The sequence below is a fragment of the Dendrobium catenatum genome, unplaced genomic scaffold (assembly GCF_001605985.2).
Source record: "Dendrobium catenatum unplaced genomic scaffold, ASM160598v2 fragScaff_scaffold_1105, whole genome shotgun sequence".
NCBI classification, from domain to species: Eukaryota; Viridiplantae; Streptophyta; class Magnoliopsida; order Asparagales; family Orchidaceae; genus Dendrobium; species Dendrobium catenatum.
This window is the reverse complement of record NW_021319567.1, coordinates 1,871,506-1,896,315: the sequence shown is the minus strand read 5'-3', so window position 1 is coordinate 1,896,315 and position 24,810 is coordinate 1,871,506. Positions and strand designations below refer to the sequence as shown.

At 37.8% G+C, this 24,810-nt stretch overlaps 1 protein-coding gene across 1 annotated transcript in view; it reads left to right on the top strand.

Moving 5' to 3' along the window:
- Positions 1 to 24,044, top strand: part of LOC110095630 (F-box protein At4g00755-like) — a 45,932-nt gene extending 21,888 nt beyond the window's left edge. The window contains exons 3-6 of the mRNA XM_028698560.1: positions 9,176 to 9,589; positions 9,671 to 9,828; positions 22,375 to 22,493; positions 23,384 to 24,044. Of these exons, the coding sequence (XP_028554393.1) occupies positions 9,176 to 9,589; positions 9,671 to 9,828; positions 22,375 to 22,493; positions 23,384 to 23,663 (971 nt within the window). The 3' untranslated portion in view covers positions 23,664 to 24,044. The remainder of the gene's footprint in view (positions 1 to 9,175; positions 9,590 to 9,670; positions 9,829 to 22,374; positions 22,494 to 23,383) is intronic.
- The last annotated feature ends 766 nt before the right edge of the window (positions 24,045 to 24,810 follow it).

The following is a 24,810-nucleotide window of genomic DNA, read 5'->3' as shown; positions in this document are numbered from 1 at the left end:
TGTGCAAAATCAGACAAAGAAGGATAATAATCTAAAAGTTAGTAATGGCAAGTCTTAATAACACCAATAATGTGTATAAAGACAAAGAAAAAGAAGGCTAATAAGTTAGAATTTAGTCAAGACAAGTCTTCTTGAAGGCTGAAGGTGTTTTGGAGATGGTTCTTGCTGCAGATTTCTAGACCATGGAGAACAGAACTGCAGTTCTTAGTGGCTGGCAGCAGTTTTCTTGGTTTATGGACGGAGAACAGCAGCAACTAGGCTTCTTATAAGGAGTTCTGCACGTTCTTGGCCGACTGGAATGGGGACTGATGGGCTGGAAGGAGCTGCTGTTGGAGGAGGTGTTGGAGCAGTTAGCGGCTGTTGACTTCCAAGTGCTGGAAGGAGCTGCAGGAGGAGGTGTTGTAGCAGTCGGTAGCTTGGAAGATGGTTCTTGGTGGCTTCCAAGTGCTGGATGAAGGTGGAGGAAGGCTGGAAGCTGGTGGGCTGGGGCTGGATGAAGCTGACTGGCGGCTGGAAGGGGAGGAAAGGGGGTTCGGCCACCACCTGGAGGGATTCCAGGATATAGGACACTGGAGGACCTCTCTAGCAATGCTTCTAACTCTCAAAAATCTGATTTTCAGAGTTAAGGAACCTGTATTTATAAGCTTTCAACTAGTAAATAAGAAAATAAAATAAAATAAATATAAATATATTTAAAGAAAGAAAGGACAACATATTAACTAATAAAAAAAGGGAATATAAAAGGTGGGGTCTGGTTGGTTTTAACCTAACTTGCCAAGCCTTGCATCATTTTCCCCTGCTTGGATTAGTTTCATTATCTTGGGAAGCTGCTACTTCAGCATAATGAGGGGTTAAGTTTGAGATGTTAAAGATAGCTGAAATGTGATAATCACGTCACAGTTCTAGTTGATAAGCATTGACGTTGAGGCGTTTGATAATGCAGAAATGCCAATCTGCCTTAGTTTTTAATTTGCTATATGGGCCCCGTGCAAATCTTTTCTTCCGTAGTTTAGTTTGCAAATTACTGATTATCTTAGTATGCCATTAAAGTACTCAATAATAGTAACATTATCTTGCTTGGTTGTTGAAATCATAGTTTTGATTTTGTATAAGGATCAATTTTCACTTTTGGGCATGTTTGCTTGATAACATACTAAACTTCTTTTATTGTAGAGAGGAATATATATGATCCACTGATTTTAGGCACTATGATATGCTACAATTTTATCATAATTATGAAATTTGCTTCATCTCAAAGTACAAACTTTGGGGCCCTTTTTGGCTCCTTAGGGGAATACATAAGGCATTGGATGTATCCCTTTCCTTTTAGAATGGCCATTACAATTTGGGATCACTTTAAATAGCTTTTTTTTTTTTTTCGTTCAAGCGATGAGGCTTGTAACCCCTGGTGCTCTCCATTAATTTGACTTTCACCATTCATGATGGTGGGAAGTCAAGGAAATTAGATATAATGAAGAGAATGAAGAATCCTGATAAGAAGAAAAGAGAATAAAATGTCGCTTTGATACTATGTGGAATCGTAGAAATGTAGAAATGTAGAAAAGTTATTTTCTCGATTATGCACAAAGTTTGAATGCATATATAGACTTTTTCAAAATTCTTAATATGGAAATAGATCAAATCTATTTATAAAGAAAGAAAAAAAGTCCTGAAGTAGCGTTGATAGCTAAAAAAGGAAGAGGAGGTACACATATTGCAATCTAAGGACTATAAGAGCATTGATTCAATGGTTAGAACCTAGGGGTGTCAATATTGGACACGACTCGAAAACTCGACTTGAACCCGACCCGAAAATTTCGGGTTCGGGTTAAGGTTTTCGACTCGTTTGCAAACTTGAGTCGGGTTTGGGTTGACCCGAAAACCTAGTAATGACCCAGAATAACCCGCTGCCCGCCCTGACCGGGCTTGACCGTTGCTGCCCGCGTCGCTTCGCGAGTCGGGTGTTGCTTTGTGTGTCTCGCGTCCTCGTCGTGTCTGCCGGCCGCGCAGCTGCCCGCATCCCGCTTGCCCGCCCAAAAATGCCCGCCAGCCCGCTGCCGCCGGCCCGCCGCGCTACTGCCTCCTGCCCACCGCACCGCGTCTAGCTGCGAACCCGAGCCGTTGTCGCCTGCCTGCCGCACCGCGTCCCGCTGTGAACCCGCGCCGCTGCCCGCTTGCAATGGATAATGGGTCGTGTCGGAAAAAAAAATATATATATATATATATATATTCATTTTTCCTCGTTGATTTTATCATTTGTAAGGTCCAAAGGTTGATATGATATCCCCTTTATTGGGCTTAATGAAAGGGGCCTTGCCATTTGCACACCGTTAATTAAAACCTGGGCTCATTAAACATACTGAGTTGAGCTAATTGCTCTCTGATAGGAAATACTTGAGTTCGCAAGTAATCCTATCGGATCTACTTGAGTTTACAAGCAAATTTATCAATAATCGGTAAAAACAGCGAGAAAATAACGGAATCGTGGTGGAAGAACAACCAAACGATAGCAAAACTTATAACAAATAAAGAGAAACAAACACAAAGCAAAGATACAAGAGATCCTCAATTCGAGAGGAGGATTGTCTCTTCCAAATTTCTAGACAAGCGAGTCTAGAGCCCAAATGTCATGAAACCCTAATTTCAATCAATCAAAAACATAATCCCCACTAATCATCTTATGCACTTTAATACAAAAGCTTTCCTAATCGATTTCCCTCCCAAAGTCCTAGTCACCCCCCTTTTTCCACTTTGAATTCAATTGGCTGGGTGGGACCCATCCAATGGGCGGAAAAACTAGAGAGGAGGTAGACTATTTCTGCCTCATATACACATGCTGAGCCGGCCTAATTGTTGGCTGGGCTGGTTTAGCCTGAACCGGTGTATCAATACCGCCCTCCCAAAGAATCACCTTGTCCTCAAGGCGAAAATTCGAAAATTGATGTGTCATTCTCTCGTGTGGCTCCCACGTAGCCTTGTAGTCAGGAAGGTTCTTCCACTATATCAACAGTTCCTTAGTTCCATCTTCTTTCCGACGAACCCCCATCTGCTCTAAGGGTTCCAAAATCACCTCTAAATCCTCAGTAAGTGTCGCCGGTAGCTCAGGGTTGGCTGTATAGTCACCAATGGTCTTTCTCAACTGCGATACATGAAAAACTGGATGATAGTCATCGTTGGTGGTAGTTTCATTCGATATGCTACTACTCGGATCTTCTCCAATACTTCATAAGGCCCAAAGTACTTTGGAGCAAGCTTCTCGTTCCTCTTGTTGGCGACTGCCTTCTGTCTATACGGTCGGAACTTCAAGAACACTCTCTCCCCCACTTCAAAATGGATGTCCTTCTTATGCTCATAAGCTTGTTTGGCCATCTGTCTGTGGGTGGTAAGCTGTGCTCCTCTTCAGAATTGTCTCATGTAACCTGAACAACTCTCTCCAAAAGTGACTGAGGAACACGTTGTCTCTATCTGATACTATTTCCTTTGCTACTCCATATAATCTGACCACCTCTCTGATGAAAGCGGAAGACACTATCATTGCGGTGTAGGGGTGTCGAAGGGGAATGAAATGTGCATACTTGCTCAACCTATCCACCACTAGAATCACCGTGAAACCTTTTGATCGGGGTAACCCATTTATGAAATTCATGGATATCTCCTCCCATACTCATCTCGGTAGAGCCAACGGATGTAGTCCTCCTCCTGGAGACATAGCCAAGTATTTGTTCTTTTGACAGATCTCACATCTGGCTACCATCTCCTCTACATCTTTATACATCCTCTTCCAGTACAGCTCCGAAGCTAACCTCTGGTATGTCTTTTGCACGTCTAAATATCCCCCAACGGTGCTTCCATGAAATTCCTAGAGTAAGTTTGGGATGTGGATCGAGGTCCGGGGCATCACAAACCTCCCCTGATATCGATGTCTTCCCCCCTCTATTGAGTACCCCCGGTGGCTACTCTCTTCCTTCAGTAAATCTGACATGATCTTCCCCAAACCTTTATCTCTAGCACTTTCTTCTCTGATGGCCTCCCAGTCAAGAAAGGAACAGATAGTGCCACTGTCTGCAGCTCTCCCACACATCTGGACAAGGCATCCGCCGCCTTGTTCTCCACCTCTGGCCTATACTGAATCTCAAAATCATACCCTAGCAACTTGGACAACCACTTTTGATGCTCCTCTATCACCATCCGCTGTTCCAACAGGTATTTTAAGCTCTGCTAATCTGTCCTGACAATGAAATGCCTCGCAAGTAGGTAGGGCTGCCACTTATGGATGGCAAAAAATGATGGCCATTAATTCTCTCTCATAGACTGACTTCAGCCTGACTCTAGCAGTCAACACCTGGTTGAAATAGGCAATGAGCCTACGACTCTGCATAAGCACTGCACCCAACCCGTATCCGGACGCATCTGTCTCCACATTGAAGGTCTGAGTGAATCTGGAAAATCTAGGACCAATACCGTAGTCATCGCTTTCTTCAGGCTCTTAAATGCTGATGTGGCCGCCTCCCCCCATAGGAAACCGTCATTCTTCAATTGCTCAGTGAGTGGCCATACTATGGTACTGCATCCCTTTACAAACCTTCTGTAGTAACATGTCAGTCCTAGAAATTCCCTTAGCTCCTTCAGATTTTTTGGCACTGCCCACTTTAGCATTACCTCAATTTTGGACTGATATGCTGCTACTCCTTTTGATACAACATAGCCCAAGTACTCTACACTGACTTGTGCGAAGCAGCATTTCTTCATGTTGGCCCTCAGTTGGTGCTCCTGCAACACATCTAACACCCTTTTTAAATGTTCCCAGTGCTCCTATGTCCTGCTGTAGACCAGGATGCCATCAAAGAATACCAATACAAATCGTCTGAGAGAAGGTTTGAAAATCTTATTCATAAGTGCCTGGAAAGTAGCGGGAGCATTGGTGAGGTCAAACAGCATCACTAGAAACTCATAGTGTTCCTCACGAGTTCTAAAGGCCGTCTTGGGTGCATCCTCCTTCATCTGGATCTGATGGTAACCTGGTTTCAAGTCTATATTGTTGAAGATCACTGTTCCACTCAATTCATTTAATAGCTCATCAATGATTGGTATAGGAAACTTGTCAAGTACAATTTCCTTGTTGAGTGTTTTGTAGTCCACACAAAAATGCTAGCTGCAATCCTTCTTTTTCACCAATAGAACTGGACTAGAGAAGGGATTGATGCTGGGTCTGATGATTTCTACCTCCAACATCTTTCTAATCAACTTTTTGATTTCATCTTTTTTGGAACTAAGGGTAGAAATAAGGTCGTACACTAATGGGTGACACTCCCTCCCTTAACACGATGACGTGCTCCTGCTCCTTCTGCAGTGGCAATCTCTGAGGCTACTGAAATACCTTTTGGAACTACTAAATCAACGGTTGTATAGAGAGGGGTATGTCCCCTCCCTCTTCTAATCTAGCTCCCTCCAAACTGTGCAGCTCCAAATATCCTCCGCTTGCCAACTGTATATCCCTCACCATAGTTTTAAGAGAAACCATGGATTTGGATAGCCCCACATCTCCCTTAATCATCACATTCCTTCCATCTACCATCAACTCCATCACAAGTGCTCCCCAATTCACTTTGGTATTTCTTAAAGTCTGCAGCCATTTCATCCCCAGGATGATATATGTACTCTCAAGCTCCAGTGGAAGAAAATCTTTCTTCACCTGAATCCCTTGGATAGTCAGTAACACTCATCTGCAAATCTCTTTGCCCTTCTCCACCTTCCCCGTACCCATCATCACCCTGTAGCAAACTGTATCCACCAATCTCACTCCCATCTGGTCAACGACCTAAGTGGAAATGAAATTGTGGGCAACCCCACTATCAATCAGCACCACTACCTCCCTGTCCTCTATCTCCCCTTCATTATCGTGGTATGATTCGTCGTGAATTCTACCACTGAGTTCAGGGATATCTCAGCCAGATCTAAGTGCAACTTCTCGTCCATCTCCTCCTCATCTCCCTCAGTTTTCTCGTCATCACAGACGGTGAGAACTTGAAGAGTTCGGTCCTTGCATCGATGCCCTGGCGTATACTTTTTTCATCCCACCTGAAGCACAACCCCTTATCCCTCTTTTCTTGCATCTCTTTCTCTGTCAACCGCTTGAAATTTCCCCCACTCCCTCCTACTGTCTTCTCCTTGGTGGCCTCCCGACTTCCCCCTGTTGTAGGACCTTTAAGCGCTAGGTGGGTGGTCATCATCCTGTAAGTCCCCCTGTGCTGCTACTCTTAGCTCCCCTCTCCAAATTTCTCAGATTTTCAACAAGCTGGGCCAACTTCATGGCCTCCCCTAAGTCACGGGGCATCAGAACCTTCATTGTTGCTCGGATCTCCGCCTTCAACCCCTTCATAAAATTTTCCTCCAATACCGTATCTGATAATCGCTCCACCCTGCTAGCTAGGTGCTCAAATCGCTCTCGGTAGTCTGCTACTGATCTCTCCTGTGTCAGAGCAAAGAATTGCTTATAGAAATCTCCTCCCCGATCGGTTTGGAAACGCTCAATTATGCAGTCATTGAATTTCCTCCAGTTCCTAATAGGCATCCTCTGGTCTCTCCACTGATACCACGACATGGCTTTTCCTTCCAAGCATAAGCTCGCTGCTGTCAGCTTCTCCTCCGTCAGACCATTGACGGCGAAGTATCGCTCCACCTTATAAATCAACCCATATGCATCTTCTGCTTCGATTATGTGCATCTTCAACTTCCTCATCTTCTGGTGGCCACCATTCCCCCTGATTCTTCCATAGTTTCCCCTCTCCGAAGTGCTAGGCCCACCCCATATTTCTCGGTCTTCCTTTGCCCTTTCATAGCCCAAACCCCCTTCGAAATCCCCCATTCTTTCTTCAAAATCAGCACCTCAGCAACCATAGTATCCCTCATGGCGTTCCCCATATCCACCTCCTCTTCCTTCCCTCTAGACAGGCTCCAGATGGGATCTTCTTCTTTCTCCTTCCATGATTTTAACCTCATCTTCCTCACAAATTTCAGAATTCGTACTTTTTTCCTTTCACCCCTTTTGCCACGAAAGCCGGTGTTTGATTTTGAATTTCTAACATCTTCTTCTTCATGTCCCGAAGATCAGTGACTTGTCCTTTCATGGAGGAAATCCTTTCCTCCACCGTTGTATTGATTTGATTCATCTGCCCTTCAAACCTTTCTTCCAAAACATCCACCTTCTTGGCTGCCATCACAATCCGGAGTTTGTAGATTCACAAAATCTGAAATTGGGACAAAAAAATAGCAACTTTCTCCTTTTATGGGCCAAAAACTGCCACAGGAATTTACCGAAAACAACTCTCCACTGGTCCCAAGACTTGCTTTGATAACAATTTGATAAGAAATACTTGAGTTTGCAAGTAATCCTAACGGATGTACTTGAGTTCGCAAGCAAACCTAATAATAATCGGTAAAACAATGAGAAAATAATAGAATCGTGGTGGAAAAACAATCAAACGATAGCAAATCTTATAACAAACAAAGAGAAACAAACACAAAGTAAAGATACAAGAGATCCTCAATTCGAGAGGAGGATCGTCTCTCCCAAATCTCTAGACAAAAGAGTCTAGAGCCCAAACGTCAAGAAAACCTTAATTTCAATCAATCAAAAACATAATCCCCACTAATCCTCTCATACACTTTAATACAAAAGCTTTCCTAATCAATTTCCCCCTAAAGCCCCCCCCCCCTCTTCACTTTGATTCAGTTGGCTGGTGGGACTCTCACCCATTTATGGTCGGGAAAAACCAGAGAGGAGGTGGACTATTTCCGCCTCCTGTTCACATGCTGAGCCGGTCTAATGGCCGGCTGGGCCGGTTCAGGCCAGCCTGAACCGATGTATCACTCTCCATTGCCTTTGCCAGTGGACTTCATACCCTATCGACCTTTAATATCCTATTGGAGCTGCTAAGCATGTTGCAAGCGCTAGAAACCCAAGTCAATGATGTTGATCACTGCTTGATGACAACCTAAGGGCCATCAAAGAGTTTTGACTATATGGAGATGTTGATGAGTTATTCTATTCTTTGATTTGGATTAACATTAACGAATGATGGTTAAAACTCATGCTAGATCTAAGGCTGGTAGCACAATGGTCTTCAAGCTCTATTTGATTCTAAGATCAAAGGAGTGCAGGGTGGCCTTTGATCCCAGTTAGACCAAAGATTGAACAATGTAGGCCTTGAGTGGCTCATCTAAGGAATAACCTACTTGTGTCTTCTCCCATGTCAGCTTTTCTATGTGGAAAGAGGGAAGTGTTTATAGCCTTTTGGGTGCTTCCCCGTAGGGGGCTTGAGGTGTGCTTGTGGATGCTGCAGATGTAGGTTGTAGACCTCACGATGTGCGATGTGGCCTGAGCAGTTGAAACATGATGAGGGAAGTGGCATAAAGATTAAAGATCTTGGATAGGCGTGGTTGTAGTGGCTAGGGATTTGATAGATCTTTCGATATGGAAGGAAGGAGAGAAATTATACTCGGTATGATCCAACCTGTTTCATTTTTTTTTTCCATTCAAAATCATTTTAATTGATTTTAAAATTCAGAAAAATGTCATAAGATATTTAGTTGATTAGGGAATATCAAATAATTTTCCTAGGTAATTATGCAAGTTTTATTTGCCTAATTAAGCTATTAATGGGTGGCCCAATGGATTATATTTGAATGCAAACAATGAGAAAGTTGATTATTAAGTTACAAAGAGGTACAAAAGTGAAGCAGAAATCAATTTTCTGCTTTTGTTATCTTCATGCGATTTTTTTTTCTGTTTTGCGTTTATTGGTGCTTCCTATGATTGTTTCGTGCATCTCCTCACCGCTTATTGTTTTTTTAATTGTTACTTTTCAGTCAAATAGTTACTTTCTTTTTCTTTGGAGATATTCTGATGCATATATTTTAACCGGTTGTTCTTCAAAATGATTTTTGTTCTAGGAATTTAGCAACTGAGTTATATTTTCTTCATAGGTTCTTCAAGTTGGTATCTAAAGCTTTATTCTCGTTTCTTTGCCTATTCTCAGTTGAAGAAGAAAGTGTTTTACTACTATTTTATCTGGATGCAGGGAGCTTCTTTTTGAGATGATGTAATGATTTTATGTGTGATAGAAGTTTATCTTACTGCGATTTCAAGTTTTTAAATGTGTTTTGTCTGCCACAGTTATTGAAAATGGTTTTTGCAAGAGTTTTTGCTCAAGAATATGCTCTGAGGCCTCAAATTTGAGACGTGTAATTGAATCTAGTAGCATGCAGACTTCAGAAGTTGGTTCTAGTGCTGGTGCAGAATGGAGGAGTTTAGAAAGAGAGCACAGGGTATATTCATATTTAAGCCACTGCATGTTTTCACCTGTCGCAAAAAGAGACTGCATTCTTGAGTCAATCTGTGCCTCCAGCACTGATAATATTCCAGACGAGGGCATTGAAAACACACTGGAACCTAGGGATCGTGTTGACATGAGACCTTCATACTGGTCAAGTGGTGGACAAAAAAATCCTGAAGTACCTGAGACATTAACTTACAGTTTGCTTTCAAAGTTGTGTGTTATCAGTGAGATAAAGATACAGCCGTTTGAAGGTTATCACTGTGCTTGCCACTGTTTCTTTATAGTTGATGCTATCCTGACATGACTTGCTAATAAGTTATCTTTATTTTCAGCATACTTCCAGTACGACAATCCCATATATTCAGCAAAATTTGTAAGGTTTCGGATGGGTTATTGCACGGTACCTTCCGAGTCTTTTAATGATGGTCAAATTAGTGCAGGTGATAATTATAAGTGGATCTATGTTTCACCTGAATTTCCAATGTTGCAGGTAATGTTGAAATTCTTGCGTTCGTTTTTACATCTTATTGCTATGTACTTTTTTAAAGCATAGAAATCTATCTCATGAGGTATATTTAATTAATTGAAAATTAGGCAGAAGATCAGAAGGGCATAAGACTACTTACGAATCTAATTTCATTTAAGGGCATAAGACTAATTACGAATCTAATTTCTTGTAGGGAGCTAGTGAATATTTATATAGAAAATGTCACACGCTAAACTCGAAACTGTGACCTCTACTCTAGAAATCAAGAGCCCCTTTATGTGTATCAGCAGGTTCTTTGTGGCAGTTAGATGGACAATTACTATTTTTTTGTTCTTTCTGAAGTCACTATTGCAAATATAATCGACCATAAACTATGCAAAACCTTGATCTTTTGGGATTGAGAAACAATTTGCTTACTTTTTGGTAAATTTATTTTTGGTAGATGTAATTTGATCAGAAGAGTGGTGATTGTTTGTGTTGGAGCATTTGGAGGCTTGAAGCTAGTTGTCAACATACGTCATGAATCAAATTCATAAAATAAGAGAATCTTATGATAGTATGGTTGTGGTTATAGTGGCTGTTTGAAGTTGATTTGTAAGAATGAAGAAGCATGTAATAATATAGTGATTTGAGTAGTGTCTTGAATAGCAATCCTTCAACTAATAGGGAATGCTGACATCTCTATACATTTTGCCACTATATATGAACACTTGTTTTATACTCTGGCGGTGGAAACAGTGGAAAGGTAAGTAAACTAGTGGATTGAGCAATATCATAGGAAGCTAGGGAACAACCTGTATCTCCATATATTACATTATGCAAATACATTGACCAAAAGTTCCTCAAATTCAGTGTCATTTCGGTGTCTTGTGTAGCCTCCCGGATAAGCTTTGGATCAAACTTAATCTCATCATTAAGACATGTTGTAGTTTGATGAATTTAATTACTTAATTTAAGGAGCAAAATATTTTAATGAATATATGAATGAATTTCAGGGATTTTCAATATTTTTTTGAAATACTTTAAAATCCTAAAATAATGCTGATGAGATTTGAATTTGTATTATGGACATATTGAAAGAGAAATTGATGTGAAACGTACAAGCATGAATGATTAAATTAAGGAAGTTTGCACGCTTAAGTTTTAGAGAACAATAATAAGCAAGATCTCATGTTGATTTGAATGATAAAATAAAATATTAAAGTGGTAAGTAGCATTGGTTAAATTACATGCATAGAAGTTAAGAGCATAAAAATCAATCAATTTAATCTACTTTTGCATTCGTGAATGGTCTCAACAATAAATCCCTTCGTTAACATTAAGACTAGCTACTACAAGGAACCCTTCACTCAACTCTTCCTATTACTAGGCTTTAGCGGAGGGACCAACAACATTTTTGTGAATCAAAATATAACCACGTGGGAGAAATAAACTAAGAGTCTAAAAGAGTCGGAGGTCAAGTTTACCCGAAGTATGAAGTATACGAGGCTCCGGCGGTCATAGGAAGGCTTGGAAGGAGGTAGGTGGCATCCACGAACCTTCTTGAAGGTGTGATCAGCAATCTGAACTTTAAAATCAGCAAGACAACAATAGGAGATAGCTAGACTGCTGGACAGCCATTTTGATACTTGGGAAACTCTGGACAGCAACCTCTAATGCTTGTATAAACCTTGGGCAGCTGTTATGGGCTGCTGGAAGCTTTTAGACAGCAGCTTTAAACTTCCAATGATGCAGGACAGCAACTATAACAGCAGGGACAGCTGCTTTGACTGGGGAGGATTCTGGAAAGCCAAGGAAACGTGCTGGAAATTCTGGCAGCCGGCTTGGAGAACAGGAAACACAGAACGGGTGTATTGAAAGGAAATCCCACAGGAAAACCTTGGGGAATTTCGGCCAGCAAAGGGATTAGGGAAAGGATTTAATTTCTCAAAATAGAAGGCTGATTTTGGTAAGGTTTAAACGGTGCAGGCCAGAGAGGAATTTCGGCCAGGTTTTAGGGAAAGGATTTTGAATTCTTTCCAAGTGCATGTAGGGGCTTAGGAAATAAATCATTGCACTTATTATAGAAGGGGGGGATTAAATTCAAAACTGAAATTGATTTCAGATTTTGAATACTTTGGAGGGAATTAATTTGAAATTGATCTCAAATTAATTAGATTTTGGGGGAGATTAATGAGCATTGAATGGGGGACAATTAAAGGGGTGGCCGGCGGTTTCAAGAGAGAGGGAGGAGGGATTAATGCTAATCATGAAATTAATTTCAGGATTTGGGGAGTTTTGGGGGGAAATTAATTTGAATTTGAAAATCAAATTAATTAGAGAGAGAGGGGGAGTTAATGTGGCATTAGTGGGGGGAAGCCTAGGTGGCCGGCGGTTCAAGAGAGAGAGGGAGGAGGTGGGAGTGAGTTATGATCCTTCCAAAATTAGCTTGTTTGCTTTAGGAGGATTGATCATGAAATCCACTTCAATTTGAATTTCAAATTGACGAGAATTCGAAAACTTTCCTAATTAAGAGAATTCCAAAATAGGAAAGTTTTGAATTTCAGATTTGAATTTCAGAATTTGACCAAGTGGAAATGGGGAAGTGAGGCCGGTGATGGGCTTGGCTTGGACGGGCGGTGGAGGTGGGGCTGCCGGCAGCTGAGAGGAGGCTAAGGCCGGCAGGTTGGGGGAAAGGAAGGGGGATCGGATGTCGGGGATAGACCACGAACCACGGACTCTTCCAATGACTGGTGGGTATTGCTTTTCGCCCTCACCTTGGGCTCTCGTTCTCCTCTCTAACTCTCCACAAGAAGAAGAAGAAGACAAGATAATCAAAACAAATTTTCATTCATAATCTTCATTAGCCCTTCTCCAAGAAGAGGAGGGATTTAAATAGACAAATACAAGAAGGGAAAAATAAAAGACAACAATGCCCTCGAGGCTTACAAAGAACTAATCCCTTAAGCAAGGGCATAAATGGAAAAAAAAGACAGTAAATAAATAAATAGATCACATATAATTGAAATAAAAAAGGCGTCATCATAGCCGTCGATCATCGGCCACGTCCCTGATGGAACATTAAGGGTATGATGTCCGCATCAGAAATGAGACATCATCAGATTATATTACGTGAGTAAGCTTTATAATTTGTATTAGATTCTGAACAATTACTGAAATTTTATACCATTTAATGAGTTACTACTTATATTAGAAATATGTTGTATCATTAAAATAATCAAACTTAACATATTGCTCTTAATGCATCTAGGGATAGTAACACCACTCAATATACTCTACATGTAAGTCATCTAAGGTAGTAACACCGTTATTAATAAGGATACTTAAATTAAAGTTTCTTGCTGCTACATTTGAGTTTAAGGTTTTGCAGAAGTATATGTTAAGTGTTATCAGATGGTTCACTATGTGAATGAATGTTAAATAAAAATTTATTTATGGATATAAAAAGGAGAAAATAAGAAAATTAATTTGGAATGGCATTCATGATTTTGATGCAAAAATAAGTGATTATAAAGATATGTATGATGGAACGCTATTTAAATGAGATGTATTATTTTTACACCTAAAGTTGATTATGATTAAAAAGTGAATTTTATATGCTGATAAACTTTATAAGCTTATCATAAACAATGTTAGTTGTAAGGATGTCTTGGCTGATTCAGCGATAGATCACATGAAATTAAAACTTGAATTACATTTGTATCCATTTTAAATAGCATTGCTAGGTGTAAGACTTCAGTATCTATTTTATAGATGTTTAGTGCTTATTCAACTTACTAATAATGATAAATTTAATATGATATCTTATCTAAGAATGTAGCATATTATTCTAGGTCTTGCATGATTACATGATCTTAATGTTACTCACGTTGGGCATTCTAATACATATGTATCCAATAATAATGGAAGAAGAATTTCACTAAAGAATTTGATGCTTTAAATGATCCGAAGAGGCGTTGCATATTTTAAATCAATATTGCTTTTTTTAAAATGAGATTTAGAAGGATTGATTTCTGCTTTAATGGTTATATAATCTAAAGATGTTAATATTGAAAGTATGAATACAATTGAAGATGTTAAGTAAGTACCATCTAATTTTAAGAAATTTAATCTTGATTAATTACCGCCACTTGGGAGCACACATATTGTAAATTGGATTCTTGGATCATCTTTATCTTATCAATCTCATCTTCTAATAAATCCAATCAAACATAATGAACTTAAGAGACAAATAGATAGCTTAATGCAAAATTAGCTTATTATAATGAGAAATATTGATGGAAGTTGGTTTTTATGTATGAACATGTGGGGCTTGTAAGTTTGAAGAGAAACATATTTACTGAATTATTTATTAATAAAAGACAACAATTTAATATTTATAGATATTTGGTATCCTTTTACTTTTAATTTCTTTGCTAACTTGCCAAAGTAAACAATTTAAAATTTTAAATTCAAATGAAAGGAATATCTTCCAATTATTTGTTATACCCATTCATTTATTTTCAACTAGAGAAATTGTACCAGTGTATGAACAATTTCTTTTTCCACTTAATCCAATTGGCGCCTGTTTGGATTCCATTCATATTTTTCTTATTTTTATGCTCTCCCTTTAGTTAGAAAGCATTCGTTAAGTAACCTGAGGAAACAAAATTGGGATTTGAACAATCCTTTGTAAGGATATTTGCAATTTGTTGGGAGGTGGGAATGATAAGTATGCAAATAATTCCTGCTTCAAGTTTTTCCTTTATAAAGTGACAATCAACCTCAACATGCTTCATTTTATCATGTCTGATAGCGTTGTGTGCTCTACTTACCATGGCTTTGTTTTCATAGTATAGTTTCATTGGAAAATCTACAATTTTTTGTAGTTTAACCTAAATTTGTTGTAACCACATTAGTTCAACTACCGCACTGACCATGACTATATATTCTACTGCAACGCTACTCCGAGCTACTGCATTTTATTTCTTACTCTATATTACAATTTTGTCGCTGCATACAATAACCTATTGTGGATGTTTTTCTGTAGTAGAATCTACCCCATTTACATTAGTATGGGCCTTTTTATTATGCTTAGTACTTTTTTTGAAAAATAATCCCTTTTAAAGCCAAATCTTTGTGGTGAGTGCATAAAATTGGTTCCCTGGGCTTATAATAAAGACATTTTGTGTGGGATAAATAAAATTTCATCAATTTTTGGTAGAAAGTGTTATTGATAAATTCTCTATCATTGTCTTCTCTTAGCTTTATGTTTGGATCAATTGGATTGTCAACAAGTCTATACCCACTCATTCTAGTTTCTTTAATAAGATCTAGAATTTAGTTCATTTGAGACACCAAAATTTCATTCTTATTCCATGGAAATATGAGTCCTAAATCATTGATTTCAAATTCTGTAGCCAGATTATTCTTTAGCCGGTCTATTTCATCCACATAATCACATGTCAAGATGATGTCAGCAACATAAACACTAAGGACTATTATCTTACTTTCTCTTGAGTGTTTCATGGACATAATATGATTAGTTAGGGGTTACTTGTAAGTTTGATTTTTACTAATCAAGTAAAATTTTCAATCCAATCTCTTGGGGATTTTTTTTTTCATGCCATATAATGACTTATTTAGATAGCATACCTTTGAGTCGATTTTTCTTTTGTATCTAGGAGGAGGATCCGTATATACTTCTTCTAGGTCTCCATTAAAGAATGCACTATTGCTATCCAACTTGTGTAGAAACTAATCAGGGTTAACTACAATGTATATAATACTTACATTATACAATTTTGTCATTGGTGCAAACATTTCCATTAAGGAATGCGTCCTTGCTACGCTGTTGGTGTAGAAACCAATCATGGTTCATTGCAACAAATATAAGACTCTTATAGTATTCAATTTTGTTATTGGTGCAAACATTTTCATTTAGTTAATGTCGTATGTTTGAGTTAATTTTTTGACAACTAATTAAACTCTCTTTTAAGAGTATGTGGGAAAAGAAAATCTTAAAATGCTCACATAGATTTGAGGTGCTTCTATTTTTGTAATTGAATACGGCATTGAGAATAACATATTATCTCGTGAGATGGAAATGATATTCTACAATGGATTCAAATACAAAAATAGGGTTTTGAAAATCATTCACTTTCATTATCAAATGCAAATAGAAGAATAACTTATCGTCTCGAAAGAAAGAAATGTTATTCTAAAATGATATTTGAAAGATAAAAGCAAGGTTTAAAATTTTTGGAATCTGCACAAGTACTTACAGAGTCTCCTGCACATTTTGGAATCTGCACAAGAGGAAATTTAATAGTAAAAGAGGGACAAGTGGGTGACCAATTTCCGAGGGCACAAAGCTTAGTTATCTGATCATTAGTACTAGATTTTAATACACTTAAGTAATGTCGTGGGTACATAAATGTCATCAAGTTTCTCTTGAGAATTTGTACTCAATTGAGACATCCCTTGTGAGTCATTATTTTGCTTTGGGTTGGTCATGGTTTAACAACACTCACTCTTTTCTATGAGGTGATGCTTTTCTCGTGTATGCCAGCCCAATGATATTTTCTATATTTCTTTTAAAGATGAGCATTATAAATAAAAAATGATATTAGTACAAGGATATTATTACCAAAGAACTTTAGGGAATAAAAGAAAAAATACAAAAGCAAAAAAAAAAAAAGACAGCATGAAGGCAAATGATGAACTGACCTTCTTGGTGGAGCTAATAAGGTCATGCAAAGCAGCCTCTGGTTCCAAGAAAGAGTCTAAAGTTGGTTCAATATTCTAAGTGTAGACTTGATTGAATGGAAGACTATTAACCGAAGGAGTAGGAGTTGAATTTGAACATTTCCTATACCTCTTATGTATACTAGTTAGATTTTCTCAGATCTAAATGAGCGTTGAAATAATAATAGAATTGTTCCCAAAACTGAGAGAGCAGTAAAATGGGATGCCTTCAAATTTAACCCTATATTAATATTAGGGCAAGGAATCAATGCACACCTTATTTTCGATATGAAAGTTAGCAATTCATTTGAATATAATTCTGGCCACAAAGTATGGAGATTGGAGAGGCCGGTAGTAGCACCATCCACTTGAATATTTTTTCAAATATTGAATCCAAATAACATAGTGAATTAGTTGAAATAATATAAACAAAGCTGAGAGAATGTAGTCCAAACATGAATGGAAAGGGGGTTCTTCGGAGGAGTCAAAATGGGGAGACCATATTTTAGCATACACATCGGATGGCCATTGAGATAGTAGGATCTCTGAAAGATAAGTCTGGTGTAATCTTTTTTAAAGATAGTCTTATGATGACATGAAGAGGGTCTATGAGCCAATAAAATAGTTATCCAACAAATGTAAATCATATATGAATTTGCGAATTACCTTCATGTCGGGTAAACTCAAAGAATTTACTAATTTTTAGTGAAGATGAGTGCATATTCACCTTGATATGTGGATGGTTGCTTTTGTTAGTGTGTTGATGTATCTTGGTCAAAAAATAAAGGGAAGTGATTGAATGGAGATGAATGTAAAAAAAAAAAAAGAAAAAGTTGAACCGATATTGTTGCAACCAAATATGTGACCCCTTGTTGTTTTGTTTCAACTCTAGCTCCGCGTCATTCTTCCCGGCTTGGAGAGACTTTATCTTGTTTCGAAGCCAATGTAGCTTTATAATAGTGGATTAGATCTACAATATTAAAAATAGCCGACACATAATAATTTCCTAGTTGCTCAAGTTTATATACATTATCATTGATGTGTTTAATAATGCTAAAGGTTCGATTAGCTTTGGGCTTAAGTTTTCCATGGGTACCCTGAGGAAATTGTTCTTTGTGTAGCTAGATCCAAACTAAATCACCTTTTTTTGAAGATGGCAGACTTCCTTAATGTATTATCTTACACTTGATATTTAGCATTTTGCTTCTTAATTTGCTGTTGAATTAGTTCATGGAGCTTCTGAATCTCTTGAATTTTGATTTCTGCATCTGTACTATAATCGATCATTGTTCACCAAAGGAATCCATTCCAGCAGGGAAATGGGATTTCTTCCATAGACCACTTCAAAGGGGCTTTGACCATTGGTTTGGCTCCTTGATCGGTCATTGTTCACCAAAGGAATCCATTCCGGTAGGGAAATGGGATTTCTTCCATGGACCACTTCAAAGGGGCTTCGACCATTGATTTGGCTCCTTGATCGGTTGTTAGTGAAATCCCATCTAAGCTACTATTTCGTCCCATTATCAAATATTCTTGCTGACGAAACATCGCAAGATATTTCCCAAGCTATAATTTACGGATTCAGTTTAGCCATTCGTTTGGGGTGAGCTGTGAATAATTTGTAGTTTAGTTCCTAATTTTACCCATAAGTTTCTCCAAAATTGATTAAGGAACTTGACTTTGGACTCTTGTATAAGTAGAGCCCATAGGGGTAGTATCTAGTGTTTTTGTGTTAGGGACAAAATGGGTCATTTTGTAAAATCGATCAACTATAACTATTATTGATGCTACGTCTGTGGAAGACCAATGATAAAATCCATGCTAACACCAGTCCATGATTTGTTTGGCTTGAAAGGGATAGATATAATCCTATGTTTTGTTGCCTCATCTTATAGCTAAGTGACAAATCTGGCATTTCTTGGCATAACCATCAATTTCTCTAGTGAAAATGGCCATAAAAATTTGTCTTGGATGATCATGATTGTTTTATTACAATCAAAGTAATCGATCAATCCATCGTCATGAATTTCATACAAAATAGCCTCTTGAAGTGAACATCTCGAAATACATAGCCTATTGGCCATGAAGAGAGCCATACTTGATATGAAAGAGTTTGTAAGCTCCATGTTGGTAATTTTGTTAGATTTTTTTAAAAAATCTAGGTCTTGAGCATATATAAAGCTCACAATACTTCAAACCCAACAACCTTGATTTGCAAGGTAGTAAGTCGTTGACTTAACACGTCTACCACTTGGGTTGGACTGGCCTTACCTTTTTTTTTTCATTGTTGAAGTGTGGCAGAGATGAGGATGCTCAGGTAGATGAGTGGCTTTACCCTTAGAGATAGGATACAAAATGAGCATATACGTGAAAAGGTTGGAGTAGCTCCAGTAGAAGATAAGATTAGTTAGAGTCGCCTTAGATGGTTTGGTCACATAAAACGGCGGCCTTCCGATGACCCTGTTAGGAAAGTAGAGGTATTAGATTTGACTTATGTTAAGAAAGGTAGAGGTTGGCCTAAAAAGACTTGGTTAGAAAATATTAGAAATGATTTTTCTTTATTAGATTTAAGCGAGAATTTGACTTTTAATATGACACAATGGAGAGAAAGGATTCATGTAGCCGACCCCATGTAGTGGGATAAAGGCTTGATGTTGTTGTTGTTGTGCTATAGAATATATTACAATGAGGATAGGTTCTCCATCCGCGTAGTATGCTTTACTTTCAATTTGTTTTGGCTATGAATATATTTAAGTGCTTTGTGATTTAGAACAACACAATTGGTTTGCCAATAGATAATGACTCCATTGTTGGAGAGCCCACACAAGAGCATAATTTTTTTTTTTTATCATAGGTGGAGTATATTCTTCAAGACTCGTTGAATTTCTATCTAAAATATGCCACAAGATAGCCTCCTTAGCTTAAAATTGCTTCGATGCTCATATTGGAGGCATCACATTCTCTTTCAAACACTTGATTAAAATCAGGAAGCACCAACACTGGTGTTGAGCTCACTAGCAGCATTAGTTGATCAAAGCTAGCTTGAGCTTGCTTTTTACAAACAAATGGCGGGGATTTTAGGAGTTTCATCATGGGTGTAGCAATAAAACTAAAGAGTTTGATGAATTGATGATGAAAAAAAACTACATGGAACCTCCTAACATTTGTTAGCTATTGTGATGTCGGCCAATTCACAATGGCCTCAATTTTTTGTTGGGTCTATCTCCATACTTGCTGCGAAAATTATAAAGCTCAAAAAAATCATTTTGTTTACTAGATGCCACATATGGTGTGGTTGGCAGATAGTTGTCCTCAAATTTCAAATGCTTGTCATAGATGTTGGACATTCTCTTCCACTACCCGACTATACACGAGGATGTTGAAGTTGACAACCACCAAAAAAAAAAAAATCTAATTCATAAAGTGCATAAAAGTGTTGGGCGTGTTGGATATTCCAAATGACATAATTATTCACTCATACAATCCATCTCGGGGTTTGAATGATGATTTACACTCATCTAAAATGGATTTTGGAGAAATATGCTACCTCATATAGTTGATCGAACAGGTTGTCAAGTCGCGGAATTAGAAAGTGTTATTTAATGGTTATTTTATTCATAGCTCAACTATCTATACAAATCTGCCAGAACCCTCCCTTTTTCAGCACAAGGATGGTTGGAATGATACAGGGACTCGCATTGGACCTGGTAGAGCCTTTTGCAATCAAGGTGTCTACATGTCGTTGGAGCTCCTCGTGTTCCCTTGGAGGCAAGATAAGTGGGACTATGTAGTATGGCTGATCTAGGGATTAGATTGATGGCATGTTGCACTTCTCGCATTGGACGGAGTCAAATGGGCTTGGTGAATACATCAGAGAATTGTTGAAGCATAAACTGAATAATTTTAGGTGGTAGCCGCTATTTTGAATTTTCTTATGGCAATATCAAGGCGAATCATGAGCACTCTCCTTAAGAATTTGAATAAAAAAAGATTGAGGTAATGCAATCTTATTGTCGTCCTTGACAAGTGCATTTTCCTTTAGTGGCATCAACACCATAGAGGTATGGTCCTTGTTGAATGAATAGGTGTTATGAAATCCATCATGCTTAGTTCTCTAATCAAATTTCTCTGCCTTCCTAATTGGCATGCATCCATAGGAACAATGTCCCATAGAACATGTTCCTAGAATTTTTTTGCCATTCGAAAACTGAACCAAACATTGTTATCACTGTTATCTCATTTTCTTTTTGAGCCAACATAATCGATATGATTTTGGATGCATATAGTTGGAAGGCTTAATTTCCCTATAAAGATGTTGGACACCACATTTTCATAATTACCCCATCAATCACAAGATTGCGTACCTTTTCTTGAATCGTAAATCTTGTTCTAAAGAAGTTTTGATGAAGTTTCTCATTTTCTTTTTCATATTTGATATTCAGAATGCATCTAACTATCTACAATTCTCCTTCGTCGGCCTATAATATATGTTATGCGCTTGGGTTCCTAGATTTGTCGTGATTGGCAACCTTCTCCAAAATAGTTTATTCTATCAGCGAGACAATTTGTTGGTTCAAAGCTATGTGATTGAATTTAAGGCATTTAAAAAATTTGTGAGCTGGTAGATTGGTGGTTGTTGTTGGTCTTACCTGGCCTGGAATACTACCTTCAATAGAGGATCCTTCTGTCTGCCTCTTGAACAGTGATTTTGAACCCATTCTCTATTGAATTTTTGGTTCCATCTTTAATAGGGGTTCACAATTCACTCAATCGTGGTTGTTTCTCAACTGTGGGAACTAAATTGATGATATCTGTGTCTGATAAGGTTGCAATTGTACCACATTAGTGAGAGAAGACTTCAAACTCCCAATAAATTGAGCAATTATATTTTCCTTTGGCTCGCCAGGATACATTTCAAACCAATTGCTCAAATTCTGCTGCATAATCATCAACCATGAATTCTTACTGCTATAAATTATGCAATCAGAGAAACGTGTGTTTCTTATAATGTTTCGACTAGAACTTCTGTTTCATCTACTTTTTCATTTTGGCTCAAGAGGTGATCTTGGCTCTTCTTTATCGCTGTCAAATTCACTTTAGTTTTTCATCATAGAGAAGAATTCTTTTGACTATATGCCCCCAAATTATGAACTCATTCGGATCCAATCTTTTTTCAATCTCCAAAATATGTACCTGAAATCCAAAATCATCAACCATGAATGCTGACTGCTATAAATTTACTTAATATTACATAATGTAGAAAACGAATTCATCTAGCCAGCCCCACAAAGAGGGATAATGGCTTGTCGTTGTTGTAATTTATTGACATGCTTGTGATAAAAAATTTGCCCAGGTTCTGGGGTTGTTTTTCCTGCAGCTTCTTATCCACATGAAGATTAACCTGTGGTTCTTATTTGGGCTTAATACAAAACTGTAGTTATCTACCATTACTATCTACCGGACCGGCTAATTCCACAGTGTAGCGTATCTGTAGTTCATATTCTAGCGAGCTTATCTGAATCTGGTAACCCGAATCTTCTCTTTACCATGTACTGCAGCTTTTTGTGACTGTTCTTATTCTTGCGATTGGATTTGATATCTTTATATATTTCCTAATGCACGAGTTTACAAAATAACAGTATTTTGACGCATGTGAAAACAAATTTAGCATGAATGAAATTTCAATTACATTTTCCACCTTTCATCTCAAGTCACATTGTAGGCAATTTTACTTCTTCCTTTCGGTTAGATGTAATTTTTTTTCTTGAGAGATATATGTCTAGTTTTATACTCTGCTGACATAATTTACTTTTGAGGGTATAGGAAAATGCCCTGCAGTCTTTCAAACTTCCTAGCCCCGTTCTTTGCATTGGCGGAATATTGCAGATTGAATTGTTGGGTAGGGTTCAAGCACAAGAGATGGATGGTTTATATTATATATGGTGAGTTCTACTTAAAACCTATGAGTTGGGCCTTTCATTGAAAAATGGTGGTTGGCTCCTTCTTCTATCAGTTATTTTGTTGTTTTGGCCAACTTCCCATGAATGATATGTCAGGTGTCTAATTATTATCTAGTTTTTAATACCTCATCATATTAAGGCCAAATTATACGGTAAGTTTAACTCCACATCAAATATTTTCAATTGAACAGACATTTAGATGCCTGTGGCTGAGGGCAAATTATTCTATGCGGAGACCACACACAGGCTTTTACGTTTGGATTTGCTGCGCTTTTATTACGCTTTTGTTATATTTTTGCAATAGGCAGTTAATATACAAATTTAATTGCGTATTAGCTGCCTTTTTGCAAAAATCAGGAAAAGCTCAGTAAAAGCGCAACAAATCTTACTAATCGAGTATTTGCTGCGCTTTTATAAATACTCAGCAAAAGCGCAGTAAAAGGGCAGCTAACACGCAATTAAAATTTATATATTAGCTGCCTTTTGCAAAACTACAGTAAAAGAATAACAAATCCGAACGTAAGCTTGTGTGCGGTCTCCGCACATAAAAATTTTCCTTGGCTGAGGACTTCCTTATTCCCAGCAAAATACTGCATTATTTCAATTGGATTTACCAATCCTGTAAGTAGTGGAAGAATTTGCCCAATCCTAAAGTTCGCAGAACTTAAAAAGGCTCTCTCAAGCCCTTCCACACTTTGATTCACTCCTTCATTCTGCAGTCCCCTTCTTTCTTGCAGTTTATTTATTTTATTGTAATCCATTGAAACCTGATTCTTTACCTTAGAAGCAAACGTGTTTTTCCCTTCATGCTCTGCAAGTCCATTTCAGTTAGCATTGAAACCTTATCACCATTTTCTCTCTGCATGTTCCAGTGTGTGCCACGTTGAAGCTCTCGGCTACTCTCTTACACCCCAACTGGACGTGGAAATCAACACAGTTGGTGACGAGATTATTCTAAAATACCTCCCAGAAGCTGCAGCTTGTTCCTCAACTGGAGCCCAAGATTCCTCTAGCTGGCATGCTTTGAAGGAAAGAATCAAGCATCTGCAAGCTAGAGCAAGGGATGGATGGCACTATCCACTTATTAGCACCTTCCTTGGTGCCATGGAAAGTGACTTAGAAGATGACGAGCCACCGCTGGGTTACTGGTAGTGTGAGTAGTAGGAAAAATTATCCTGTGCGGAGTCCAGACTTCAATGAAAATGCACGACGTCTGGTACCGAGCTTAGTACCGAGAGGCACCGAGGTTCGATACCGCTCGGTATCTAAGTGTAAACCGGACGGTTCTTCCATCCGGTGCCCACACAGAATGACCTCTCTATAATTGATAATGCCTGCTATTTATCTTGCTTGATATTACCAAATTGTCACATTATAAGAATAATGACCTTTTTTATATATTTTAAAGTTTTGTTACCTCCAATGATTCCAATTCATGGGAGGAAATGGATATCATGAAGTGGTTTATTCTATAAGATTGGTGTAATTTACATTTTGGCTTTGCGTAATATGTATTTTACAACTTTAACCTTATAGAACATCTATATTTATGTAGGTAGGAGATAGTGATTAGTATAATGTGAATAAATTAATACAATGATTGTGCAAATATTTTTTGTAATATTGTTTATTTTACAAATATATTAGATTATGCATATTTATAATCATTATGATCAGTTTTAAAAATGGCATCTAGCATGTGTAATAACTTGAGGTTTAGTCTGCATAATTAAACTAAGTGAGCTATTTAATTGTTAAAGCATTATCAATTATTAACTTAATTTTTCTATAACAACAATATAATCAAATCTTTATCCTATTACATGGGATTGGTTACATAATTTTTTTTTCTATTATATGTTAAGTAGGGCTGCAAATGAATCGAGCCGAGCCGAGTATTGGTTCATTTTTAGTTCGTTTAATGCTTATCGAGCTTTAAACAAAGAAGCCTTAACGAGCTATGTTCATGAACATATTTAACAAATAATTTATTGAACAAATAAACATTAAATTTGTTCATGAACATCTTAAACAAACAATCTAGCAAATATAGACAAATGTAAAATGTCTTTTGTTCAGAAAATTAAATTTATAATAAAATCACTTGTCTATTTAAAATAAAAATATGATTAATCTATATGAATATATTCTTAGATGAAGCTTATATGTTGCATTTCTCTCCATTCGAGCTTTTTATCGAGCTTAATGTCGAGCTTGTTCACGAACTTCAAATGATGTTGTTCGTGAACTTAAATGAACCGAACACATTAGTGTTCAAGCATGCTTATTTAAGGATCGA